Consider the following 12,369-nt stretch of genomic DNA (forward strand, 5'->3'; position numbering starts at 1 on the left):
ATCCAGCTCTACACCTTGTTATCTCAGATTCTCCAGCATCTGCAGTTCCTACTATCTCTCCCCATCTGCCAAGTCTGGTGGACGCAAGACCACGTGGCTTTATTTTGAAGAGTAGCGGCGTTATCCCTGAATCCAGCCCATAATTTATCCTTTGATCTACACCACAGAAGAGATACAGCTTATCTGGTCCTTATCACATTGCAGTTTCTGGGAGATTGCTATATCTCTGTATTGGCTACAACATTTCCTACATGAGAATAATGACTATATTTCAGTAAGTACTTCAGTGGTTGCAAAGTGCTTTGAGATGTCCAGTCGTGACTTAAATGTTAGTCTTCCTTTTTTGCTTTTTTAACATTTAGTTGGAAGAAATTTCAGCTTCTCCAATATAAATGTTGACAAGCAGAATGACAAATTAAAGACAGTGAAGTGGTGGCTAGGTATTGTTAGAACCTGATTTAATGCCATCACAGTGAAGCAATAAGATACAAAATAGAAGGGGCTAAGGATACATTATTGAGGTATGACATTTGTAATAGAGCAAGGAAGACAGAAAATCTAAAGCAACTGGCTATAGAGGAATATTTTAGGTGAAAGCCTGGATCTAATTATTCCAAGCTACATCATGCTGTAGTTGCAGAATGCAGTTTTACTGTACTTCCTGCGATTTATTTACTTAGTTGCAAGTATTTAGAGAATATGGCTGCAATTCACATATCACACATATTGGTCATAAATGGCAATAAATAGTCCGACAATACTTTTGTTTTACCTGCAGCACTGCCTCTTAGAGACAAAGCTACCTCAAAGTCACACATCTGTTTCTGCAATTCACTGACTCGCTGAAAGGCATCTAGTTTCAAGTTGCGTTCCTGGACCAGCTTACAGCGTACCTAACAAATAACAGAAAGTAGATGATGCTGCAGAGCAAAGCAATTTGCAGCAAGGTTCTCAAACAACATCTTGTACTACAAACATGTAGTTATATGTCTTTAAAATGGGTATAAAGCGTCTTAGAGAAGGGCTCCAAGAAGACACGTGACTTCTCTTGTGGATTCAACTGCAGTCAAGGCAGACCATCAGACTGTGGTAAATTAAGTGTTAATCACATAGAGTCATTAAATAATTCATGGAGTGAAGTTACTATCTTGTGGAACAGAAGCCATGAAGGACAGCACGAGGAATTCCAATATTATGAACTGATTTGTGGAAGCAAATGTCTACGTAAGCAGCCATTTTGTTTGATTTTGATAAAATGTTTGACCATTGGATGAAAACACCTTGAAACAGAAATTGTTCACAACTGGGAGAGAGGACCATAGGACATAGGAACAGAATTAGGCCATTTGGCCCATTGAGTCTATCTGTGAGGGAGACATCCAGGACAAGCTAGCTAAAGGATTTCTGGGCTGAGCCAGGATCCCACCAATGACTATCAGCAGTGCTGTAAAAATGAAGCAAAACAGAGGAGCCTTCACTCACTCCCAGAATCTGTTCTGCTTAGTCCACCTGTGCCAGCAGCTTCCAACCATTCAACTGCTGAAGCCATCACAGTTGCTGAATCTAACTTCATGTTTCAACCCTTTCACTTCAGAAAGAGAATTTTCAAGTAAGCTGTGACTGCAATGCAATTAGAGACTGATCTAATTTTCATCTTCATACATTACATTTATCTTTACTTATCTCTACTTCTATACAAATACCTTTGTATTTATAACTTCACCACTATTTACTTAAACAACTCTGCAATAGTTGTATAATAAACTAACATATTACCTTGTTTAGAACTTAAAGCTGAGTTGCTAATTATTTTTAAATTGAACTCAAAAATTAAAAGGACCTGAATACAAGCTTGAGAAAGATGAGGAGGAATTTCTTCATTCAGTGAATGGTGAACCTATGGAATTCATTACTGCTTGGACTATGGACTCAGTCATAGAGATCCAAGGATTTTTACACATTATAAATATCAAAGGATATAGGACAGTGCAAGAAAATGGTGTTCAGATAGAAGATCAGCCATGATCTCTTTGAATAATGGAGCAGGGCTGAATGGCCTACTCCTTTTATGTACTTATGTAAGAAAGTGCTAATGGAGTCCTACTGATCCTTGTCTCTGTAATGAGTAAATGTTACTAGTGTGCACTCGAATGTTTTGCAGTCCTTGTCTATCATAAGCATCCGGAACTCGGTCATAAAATAGATCCATTTTAAGAATTCAATGCTCTGAGTTATGTGAGGCAGATATTATTCTTTCACTTCAGAAAAGTATCAAACCAACAGATATTACCATTTCAGCTCTCAATGGGACCAGTACCATTTTCTGTAAGGCATAGAGTAAAGAAGGATACTTTTGGTTATACTATACCTGTTTGATCTCCTTATCGATCTTATTGTGTTGGATTTGAGCCATTTTAGAAGATCTCTCAAACTCAGCGCTTAGGAGATGGAAACGCTGCTCCTTCTCCTCCATGTCATTCAACAGTTGTTCCATGTTGGATGCCTTCACGATGTCCAGCTGTTGTCGGCTCTTCAACTCCTGAGAAGCCTTGTGTTCGTATTCCTTCAGCAGCCATTTCTGTGGTCAACAAAAACTCAGGCATATGGCATCGAGAGTGACATCTTTTAGGGCATTGCTTTCTTATCAAGACAGTTTACTCTTCGCAGGACTGATATTTTCTCACCTTCCCTTACAAGTTATATAAAAGAAAAGGTTTTTTTTCAATTTATTCATGGGATGAGGGCGTCATGGCGAGGCACCATTTATTGCCCATTCCTAATCGGCCAGAGGGCAGTTAAGAGCCAACCACATTGCTATGGGTCTGGAGTCACATGTAGGCCAGCCCAAGTAAGGATGGCAGTTTCCTGTTGCCTTTAGGTGTACCCATTGCATGTACCATCGCTATAATGTAGGAAATGGTAGCCAAACTGCAAACAGCAAGGTCTGCTCTCACTCTGCCATGGCCAGATTTTTCCATTTATTATTAGCAATAGGGACATCTGATGCAATAGAAACAGTCTGAGCTACTGTTTGGCATAAGATGTAGAATGGTAGTTGTCTGTAAAGGTCAGAAAGTGGAGGATTATTGAAGATTGACATAGATATATTCTTGACAGATAAAGCAGTCAGAGGGCATGGGGAGGAGAAAGGAAATTTGGGTTGAGGCCACAAAGATCGTAATAAACGGCAAATCTGGCTCAAAAGGCTCAAAACTCCTGCTCCCAAGTTCGAGAAGGTATAGAGTTTTTGGGAATACCTCCTTTTCCAGTTCTTTCTTCATTTTGTCATTCTCTGACTGGCACTTGCTCAGAGCTTTCTGTACAGCTGAGAGTTGCTGACGCAGTAAAATCACTTCCTCTTCCGCCAGCATTTTGACATTGAGATAATCTTTCTTGACTTTAACGACTTCCTGTTAACATAAAGGATAAGAGGTCAAAAACATGATGCCAATTTCCTCCAGCAGCTATCACTTGATTTTTCAAAAAAGTTGAACGAGAAAGGGGGAAGAAAGAGTTACTTCTGGTCAAATGTCTATTCTTTATGTGGTGACAGGTGAGCAATAGCTGAAACCTCTGTGGGTTAGCAGTGATCAGAACCAGGCTGCGCCAATCGTTGACCACTTTTCTTGTCCCTTGTTTGACCTCTCCATCCTCGGTTGGATTAATTTTCCATTCAGTGGTCAGATCAAGGCGCTGTGTCCTAGATCTCAAACTTGCTCCCGCAGAATCGAGAGGCACTTCTGACAGAGTGAACTGAACAATTAGCCATGGAACTTCAGCACCTCATGCAGGTTCTTCTGGATTTTGAACATCACAGGCATGATCCCATCCTCTGCCAAAAACTCTCAGAAGTAGGCGCGACATTTTTCCCCGGAGATAGCAAGAACTGCAGATACTGGAGTCAGAGTTGATAGGGTGCGGAGCTGGAGGAACACAGCAGGTCAGGCAGCATCAGAGGAGCAGGACAGTCAACATTTCGGGCCTGGACCATCCATCAGGACTGGGGAGGGGGAAGGGAGCTGGGAAATAAATAGATGGAAGAGGGGTGGGGCTGGGGTAGGTAGGTGGGATGGCGAAAGGTTGATAGTGGGGATTAGTCAGTGGGAAAGGTGAGGTGGATAGGTGGGGAAGGTGATGGACAGGTTGTGTCAGGTCAGTGAGGCAGGGATGAGGGGGAGGGTTGGACACAGGATGAGACTGAGGGTAGGGAGATTTTGAAATTGGTGAATTCTATGTTTAGGCCATTGGGCTGTAAGCTCCTGAGGTGGAATATGAGGTGTCGTTCCTCCAGTTTGCGTGTGGTGTCATTGTGGCACTGGAGGAGGCCCAAGATGGACATGTCACCGAGGGAGTGGGAGGGGGGAGTTAAAATGGTCGGCAACCAGAAGGTGGTGTTGAATTTAGCGTACAGAGCGCAGATGCTCCGTGAAGCATTCACTGAATCTATGTTTGGTCTCACTGATGTAGAGGAGGCCACATCGGGAGCAATGGATACAGTAGACCAGGTTGAAGGATGTACAGGTGAATCCCGTTGGATTGGGAAAGTTTGCCTTGGGCCTCGGATGGAGGTGAGGGGGGAGGTGTAGGGGCATATGTAGCACTTACTGCGGTTGCAGTGAAAGATGTCGGGTATGATGGGGTTGGTGGGGAGTGTGGAACAGACGAGGGAGTCATGGAGTGAGTGGTCCTTAGAAAGGCAGATAGGGGTGGGAAGGGAAATATCTCTTTGATCGTGGTGTGAGATTGTAGGTGGCGGAAGTGGCGGAGAATGATACGTTGGATGCGAAGGTTGGGGTGGTATGTGAGGACTAGGGGGATTTTATCCTTATTTTTGTTGGGAGAGGGTGTTTGAGAGCAGAAGTGTGGCAAATGCAAGAGATATGGTTGAGGGCATTTTCAATCAACGAAGGGAGGAGGTTGCAGTCCTTGAAGTAGGATGTCAGAGATGTTCGGAAGACAGAGTAAAGGTACGCGGAAATGAGTTCAGTGGGGCAGGCACAGGCAGAGACCATAGGTCAGCCAGGGCAGTCAGGTTTCTGGGTTTTGGGAAGGAAATAGAACTAGGCAGTGCAGGGTTGGGGAACGATGAGGTTGGAGGCTGTGGGTAGGAGGTCCCCTGAAGTGATGAGGTTATGGATGGCCTGAGAGACGTTGGTCTGGTGATCGTGGGTGATCATTTTTCCCTATTTGTCCCAAACTGGTAAATAAAGTAATAAAACCGACAGGGGCTCCAACGTTAAGGCACTCCTGTGCCAGGTTTAAAGTGGCCACAGAGTGACGGTTGATCTCACCTGAGCCTAAGATATTCCCGACAATCACAGAATTTCAGAATTGCTACAGTGCAGATGGAGGCCATTCAGCCAATCATGCCTGCACTGGATCTATTCCCTACTATGATGGGATGTACCTTCAAGAGTTCTCTTGAAGGGGGGATGTTGTCAACTTGGTACTGAGATGTGTGGTTCATGGAAAATAGAGTAAATAGCTTTGGGTTTTGTTTTAATTAGACAAAGACATATGAGTGGCTGGAGTCAGGCTCATACAGACCCAGGGTTTTAGTTTTGCTTTCAGTTGTTGAAGTTGGGGTTTTTGGAGTTGAAGCTGCTAGATACAGCTCTGTCTCTCTGTTGCTAGATTCATTCGTTCAGTTTTTCCTTTCTCCTGGACTGGAGAGATAGCAAGTGAGGGAAATCTGTTTTGCAGAATTTGCTTTTGCCAAGGGTATGTTTGTGGGACAGTTGATGGACAGTAGTTAAATAATATATTATTTTGTTAAGTATTTTAATACAGTTAAAGTTATGCCAATTTTTTTTTTTGTATTTTAACTATGGTGTAAGAATAAAGTCTGGTTTGCTTAAAGCCCAGTAGTGTGACCAATCGAATTACATCTAGAACACAGCACCTTACCCTTGCCTTTATAAAAGATAAAAGTTAGGATCTAGGCTATCTCCTTTATATATTTTGAGGGGAGTTTGATCTGCTCCATAACACCAGTGCCAATCTACTGCCTTTTCCCTAAATCCCTGCACACTATTTCTTTCCAAATAATCACTCAGTGTCCTCTTGAACACCTTCATTAAATAAATACTTACAAACCATTATCTTGACCATGTAATGAACCTTACCCACCGGGGTGCTGATAAGGATTTCTCAACTGAAAGTTGGGATTGTCAGTTTTTGTCTGGCCCAAGAGTGTGCATGCCCACGCGCGCGTGTGTGTGTGTGTGCGTGCACACATGCACGCCTATGTCTGTGTGTGTATGTCTGTGTGCATGTGTGTGTGTATCTATGGCTGTGTGTGAATGTGAGTATGAGCGTGTGTATGTCTCTGTGTGTGCGCATTTGTATGTGCATGTATGTGTGTCTGTGTGTACATGTGCTTATGTGTGTGGCTTTGTGTATACACATGCGTGTGAGCGTATGTCTGTGCAAGCGTGTAGGTGTATGTCTGTGTGTGCACGTGTGTGCGAGCACATATCTGTGTGCGCATGTCTGTGCATGTGTGTGTGTCTGTGTGCGTGCGTGCGTGTGTGTGTGGCAGTGTTTCCAGCCAAACACCCCCTCCTGTACCATCCAGGGTTGTTGTTGATCCAGTGCGAAAACCAGGAGTCAATGAATCTGGTCCGAGCCCTCTGAGAAGGGAGCCCACAGGACCTGGTTCGAGGAGTGGGTGAAAAACTGGCTCCAAAAGGTGTTCACAGGAAATTGAAAAGAGATCTGGGAGTCCTGAAAAATGTAACCGAGAGACCAGTAGAGACTGAGAACTCACCAAACATAACAGGAGCCAGGAGCAAAGGGGAAACCTTCTGAGAGACTGGGCAAAGCCCACTGAGAGGGAATTGCGGACAAACAAAGCGAGGAGTGAGCTGGCACAGCACAGGCTGAATGTCAGTGGGCTGTGACAGACCCTGGGGGCGGGGGCGGGGGTGGGGGAGCTGAGAAGGCGTTCAAGGTTACCCAGGAATTCAATGATGGAGCACTGCCTGACAGATACGATTGAACAACCAGGAGTTGAGCAAGTGATCCAGCATTCCAAGCCAGGGTGCCATTAGATGAAGTTAAATGGAGTCCTCGAGAGTGAAGAGTGAAATCTATCTGGAGGAAGATCCAAGTGTAAATGAGACTTTTGTGACTCACAGTAGTTACTGACATCTGGGTGCAGCCGTGCATTTTGTTTTTAAGTATAGATTGAATTTTCTCTTGAATCTGCTTCCACCGTCCTTCCAGATCACAAACAACAAATAAAAAGTTGCAATGATTTTTCTATAGAAAGACTTCAAGTTTACATGGCCACTGGCAAATCACTGATGATCTGTGAAATGCTAGGGGCAAAATTTGTACCCCTTGCTAATTATCAGACCATCGCTAAAGCTTTAATGTTGTTGTCAAGGTTCCAGATCGATTTATAAACTTTGTGCCCTCTCACAGCATTTTCCCTCACCTGCTCCAAGGCAGTGCAAGTTCGTTGGAACTGCTTCTGCTTTACAGTCTGTCGCCAGCAGCTCAGTGTTTTCAGCTGACACACCAATCTCTCCAGTTTACTGTTCTCTTCCCGTAAGGACTGTAGCTGATCTTGCTGGGAAAATAAAAATGGCAGAAATAAAAATTCCCTCTTTCACTCTGTTCTTCAAATACTCCCCCAACCCATTTGCTACTCCCCAACAGGCTCCATTTCAGTAATATTACAAGGCCATCATGGTGATCATTCTGCTCTCATTTCCACAATTGTCACTTGCAATTCAATATTCCATAATATTAAAATGGGACTACACAGCCCATCTTCAGTTCTATGGAGTGAAAAAAGCAAGTTTGCCGCCTTAATAAAGTCAGGTTTGGACCTAAGAGAACAGAGTGCAGTAAGTTCAGAGGTCAGAATGGGTGAGGGGAGCAGAGAAATGAAAGCAGCAGATGTCACGCCAACAGTTCTCAATGAAGAGATAACAGACAGATAAGTGGCCAAAGGGTCCAGATGTAAGGAGTGTATTGGAGACAGGTGAAAGGATCCATGGTGTTGGGAGAGAATTCCTGCCCAAAAAAGGCAGCATCGAGGCAAAGGATAATTTTAATTGCCCTTCTACGAAGTGTCTTGTTTAGTCTCAGTAGAGCTGACCTATTTTTTGCTATTAACATTTACTCTTTATCATCACCTCTTTTTCTACACCATTAGCACTGCCTTTGCCTTTTGCTCTGGGCACCTTTCTCATCTGTTCCACATGCTCTACCTGCCTATTTTCTCTCAGCATAAAATCCATCCCTTTTCCAGCCCCCTTCATGGTATTAATTTCATATCTGCTTTGCCTGTCTTCACTTTTTATATCTCCTCTCTCTCTTCTTCCTCAGTGTTTCTATGATATGTCTTTAGTATGGTTGTTATATACAACTGTCTAAAGTTGTATTTTACTAGTATTTATTTTAAAGTTTACTGCATCTGCTATCAGTTGTTTTCAGAATAACCTGTTTCAAAATCCATCTATGATGACTAAAACTATTGCTCCAAATCATATTTGTAGAGGTAATCTGGAGATTCAATCCTGCAATTTGACCTCGTTGGATCAATAAATCACCAACATTAAGGTAAGTTGCAAAAAAATTGGGCTGACAGCCAGAAACAGCAGAATTACCCAAATAGATCAGAGATAACGAACAAGTCACAAAATCTCAGAACCATTACAATGCAGGAGACCATTGTGTCTGCTGGGGATCCATTATCTAGTGCCAATCTCCTGCATTTTCCCCATATCTGTTCCCATAAAGACTGTAGCTGATCTCGCTGGGAAAACAAAAATGGCAGAAATAAAAATTCCCTCTTTCACTCTGTTCTTCAAATACTCCCCAACCCATTTGCTACCCCCCAACAGGTTTCATTTCAGTAATATCACAAAGCCATCATGGTTATCATTCTGCTCTTATTTCAATAATTGTCACTTGCAATTCAATATTCCATAATATTAAATGGGACTACACAGCCCATCCTCAGTCCATTCATCTCTGGAGTGAAAGAACCAAGTTTGCCACCTTAACAAAGTCAAAGTTTGGACTTAAGAGACTTATGCTAGAAAAAATCTGACGTCCTTTCGAATGCCCTAACTGAACCTGCCTCCACCACATTTCCAGGCAGTGCATTCCATATCCTAACTATTTGCTGTGTGAAAAAGCTTTTTCTCACACTACTCTTATTTCGTTTACATATCATTTTAAATCTATGCCCTCTCATTCTTGTTTCTTTTACAAGAAGAGACAGTTTCTCCCTATCTACTCTGTCCAGCCTGCACACAATTTTGAAAACCTCAACCTGGTCTCTATTTAGCATTTTTCTCTCCAAGGAGAACAGGCCCAACTACTTTAAACATCTTCATAACTGAAGTTCCTCATGCCAGGACCTATTCTTGTAAATCACTTCTGTAATCGCTCCAATGTGTTTGCATCTTTCCTATAATGTGGCACCCACAAAAGTACACAATATTCTAGCTGAGGTCTAATGAGTATGTTGTACAAGCTCAACATCACCTCCCTGCTCTTGTACTTTATGCCTCTATTAATAAAGCTGAGAACACCATATACTTGATTTACTGGTCTCTCTACCTGTCCTGCCACCTTCAATGATCTGTGCACATGTATACCCAGGATAAGTGGCATAAGGTACCACCTATTAGTCTAAAATGAGTAAGTGTGAGAGAAACTCAGCAGGTCTGGCAGCATCTATGGAGAGAAAAACAAAGTTAAAGTTTCAAGATCTGAAGAAGAGTCATTGGACACAAAAAGTTTCTCTCTCCACAGATGCTGGTAGACCTGCTGAGTTTCTCCAGTACTCTTTGTTTTTATTTCAGATCTCCGGCACCTGCAGTATTTTTCGTTTGAGTACTGTAATTAGTCGAGTGATGAAAATCTCTTGAAGGTTTATGATGAGGACATTTCTCTAAGATTCTTTCTAATGAGTTGGTTCCCAATCCCACTGTTGGATGTTTATCTTATGAATTACTGGTGTTATAATAAGTTGAAATACTCCCTGACGAACCTTCCAAAACAGTTGCTTGGGACTTATTTGATCCAGAAAGTGCAATGGCAACTTGATTATAATGGACTATTTTGGGATCAGAGAAAGCATTCCCATGTTTGTGGACCAACCTACTGATGGAGGTATTCACCAACATTTTCAACCTCTCCCTCCTACAAGCCGAAGTCCCCACCTGCTTCAAGAAGACCATCATCACCCCCGTACCTAAGTAAACACATGGCTCTGACTTCATTAATCATGAGGTGACTCAAAAGACTGGTCATGGCCCACATCAACTCCAGTCTCCCAACCTGTCTCAATCCCCTACAATTTGCCTACCGACATAACAGGTCCACAGTGGATGCCACATCCTTAGCCCTGCACTCATCCCTGGAACATCTGGACAACAAAGACACGTACATCAGACTCCTGCTCATTGACTACAGCTCTGCCTTTAACACCATTATCCTCACTTGACCGATCTCAAAACTCCGTGACCTTGGTCTCAGCTTCGCCCTCTGCAACTGGGTCCTCAGCTTTCTGACCCATAGGCCACGATCAGTGAGGATAGGTAACTGCCCCTCCTCCACAATAACACTCAACACTGGAGACCCCCCAAGGATGTGTCCTCAGCCCCATACTGTAATCCCTGTACACCTACGACTGTCACCAAATTCTGAATGAACACCATCTACAAGTTCACTGACGACACCACCATAATGGGACAGATATCTAACAACGACGAGTCAAAATATAAAAGAGAGATAGAGGGCTTGGTGACGTTGTGCAATGAAAACAATCTGTCTCTCAACGTCAGCAAAACTAAAGAACTGATCATCAACTTCAGAAAGAAAGGAGGAGAACATGCCCCCATCTACAACAATGGAACTGAGGTTGAGAAGGTGGACAACATCAGGTTCCTCGGAGTGATGATAATTGACAACCTTTCCTGGACTTCTCACCTAGATGTGACAGACAAGAAAGCACAACAACACTTCTTCCTCAGGCAGCTCAGGAAATTTGACATGTCCATAAGGACCCTTACCAGCTTCTACAGATACACCATTGAAAGCATACTGTCCGGGTGCATAACGGCCTGGTACGGCAACTGCTCTGCCCAGGACCATGAGAAACTACAAAGGTGGTGTGCACAGCCCAGACCATCACGGAAGCCAACCTTCCATCCATGGACTCCATTTACACGGCCCGCTGCCGCGGAAAGGCAGCCAACATCATCAAAGACCCATCGCACCCTGGTAATGATCTGCTACAGCCTCTTCCATCGGGCACAAGATTCAGAAGCCTGAACACACGCACGAGCAGGTACTTCCCAGCTGTTATCAGACTGATGAATGGATTCTCCAGCATCAGATAATGCTAATCTTGCCTGGCACACGGCCTGTGCAATGTAACCTGCATTCTTTTGTCGAAGTTTTTTTGATCTGTGCATCCTTGCATACTATGATCTGCCTGTACTGTTCGTAAACAAACCTTTTCACTGTACTTTGGTACACGTGACAATAAATAAAATCAATTAATTGTAAGAGAACGATGACGGTAATGTTTATGTTGCTTGACTCTTTGCTCGTCCAAGGCACAGCAACAGTGACGATTTGCTCTTTTAGTAGGAAAATAAGTAGAATATAAAGTAAACAACTAGACTAATTATAGTCTCACTTGCCATTCATTTTGGCCTCCTTTATTAGATTGAAAATGCAATGGGAAGCATCACTTAATTTTCTTGGATAAAAAGCAACCTTCATTGTTGCAAAAATGATTTAATTCTTTTAATTGTCTTGCTGTTTGGAATCTAAATGCAGATTATCCAACAAGGCGTAACAGAAGATTATAAAATCATAACAAATTCAGAATTAAAATGTGCATTTAAAAATGTACTGAAAGTGAGAGCAAAAGTTCTATGTGACAGGTATAGATTCCAAAAAGATTAATGTTCATGCACAAATAAACTCCAAAGGAAATGAGAGTGGAAATGTTAAAAATTCCCATCCATAAAATGTCCAGTTTTTGCCAACTGGACTGACTTTGTTGTAATGTGTAGCGGAAACATTTCTAAATCCTAATCAGTAAATTAATATTTTACATGATCCTTACTAGATTAGGAGTTCTATTATAACCATTGATCGCAAAGTTATTATTTAAAAGAAATTAGCCAAATCAAGTTTGTGAAAATGTCAATTCTATGATTCTTTCAAAACTTCTGGGTGATCTCTTAAAGTTTAAAAAAATTAAAATTGAAGAATAGTTTGGAAGCAGCACCTCAGGAATATAATAAATGAATATTCTGTGCTCTGTAAACAAAATTCCACAACAAGTCTATTGACTACTTCAACAATAATGAAGAAGGAGATCTTCCC

The 12,369-nt window shown here is 42.4% G+C and overlaps 1 protein-coding gene across 1 annotated transcript in view; it reads right to left on the reverse strand.

Moving 5' to 3' along the window:
- Positions 1-710: 710 nt before the first annotated feature.
- The window catches only part of si:ch73-242m19.1 (coiled-coil domain-containing protein 162), a 66,629-nt gene continuing 54,970 nt past the window's right edge, over positions 711-12,369 (reverse strand). The window contains exons 17-20 of the mRNA XM_020519985.2: positions 7,442-7,576; positions 3,258-3,410; positions 2,369-2,578; positions 711-893 (exon numbers count right to left, since the gene is read on the reverse strand). Of these exons, the coding sequence (XP_020375574.2) occupies positions 711-893; positions 2,369-2,578; positions 3,258-3,410; positions 7,442-7,576 (681 nt within the window). The remainder of the gene's footprint in view (positions 894-2,368; positions 2,579-3,257; positions 3,411-7,441; positions 7,577-12,369) is intronic.

The sequence above is a fragment of the Rhincodon typus genome, chromosome 5 (assembly GCF_021869965.1).
Source record: "Rhincodon typus isolate 14 chromosome 5, sRhiTyp1.1, whole genome shotgun sequence".
Taxonomy (NCBI): Eukaryota; Metazoa; Chordata; class Chondrichthyes; order Orectolobiformes; family Rhincodontidae; genus Rhincodon; species Rhincodon typus.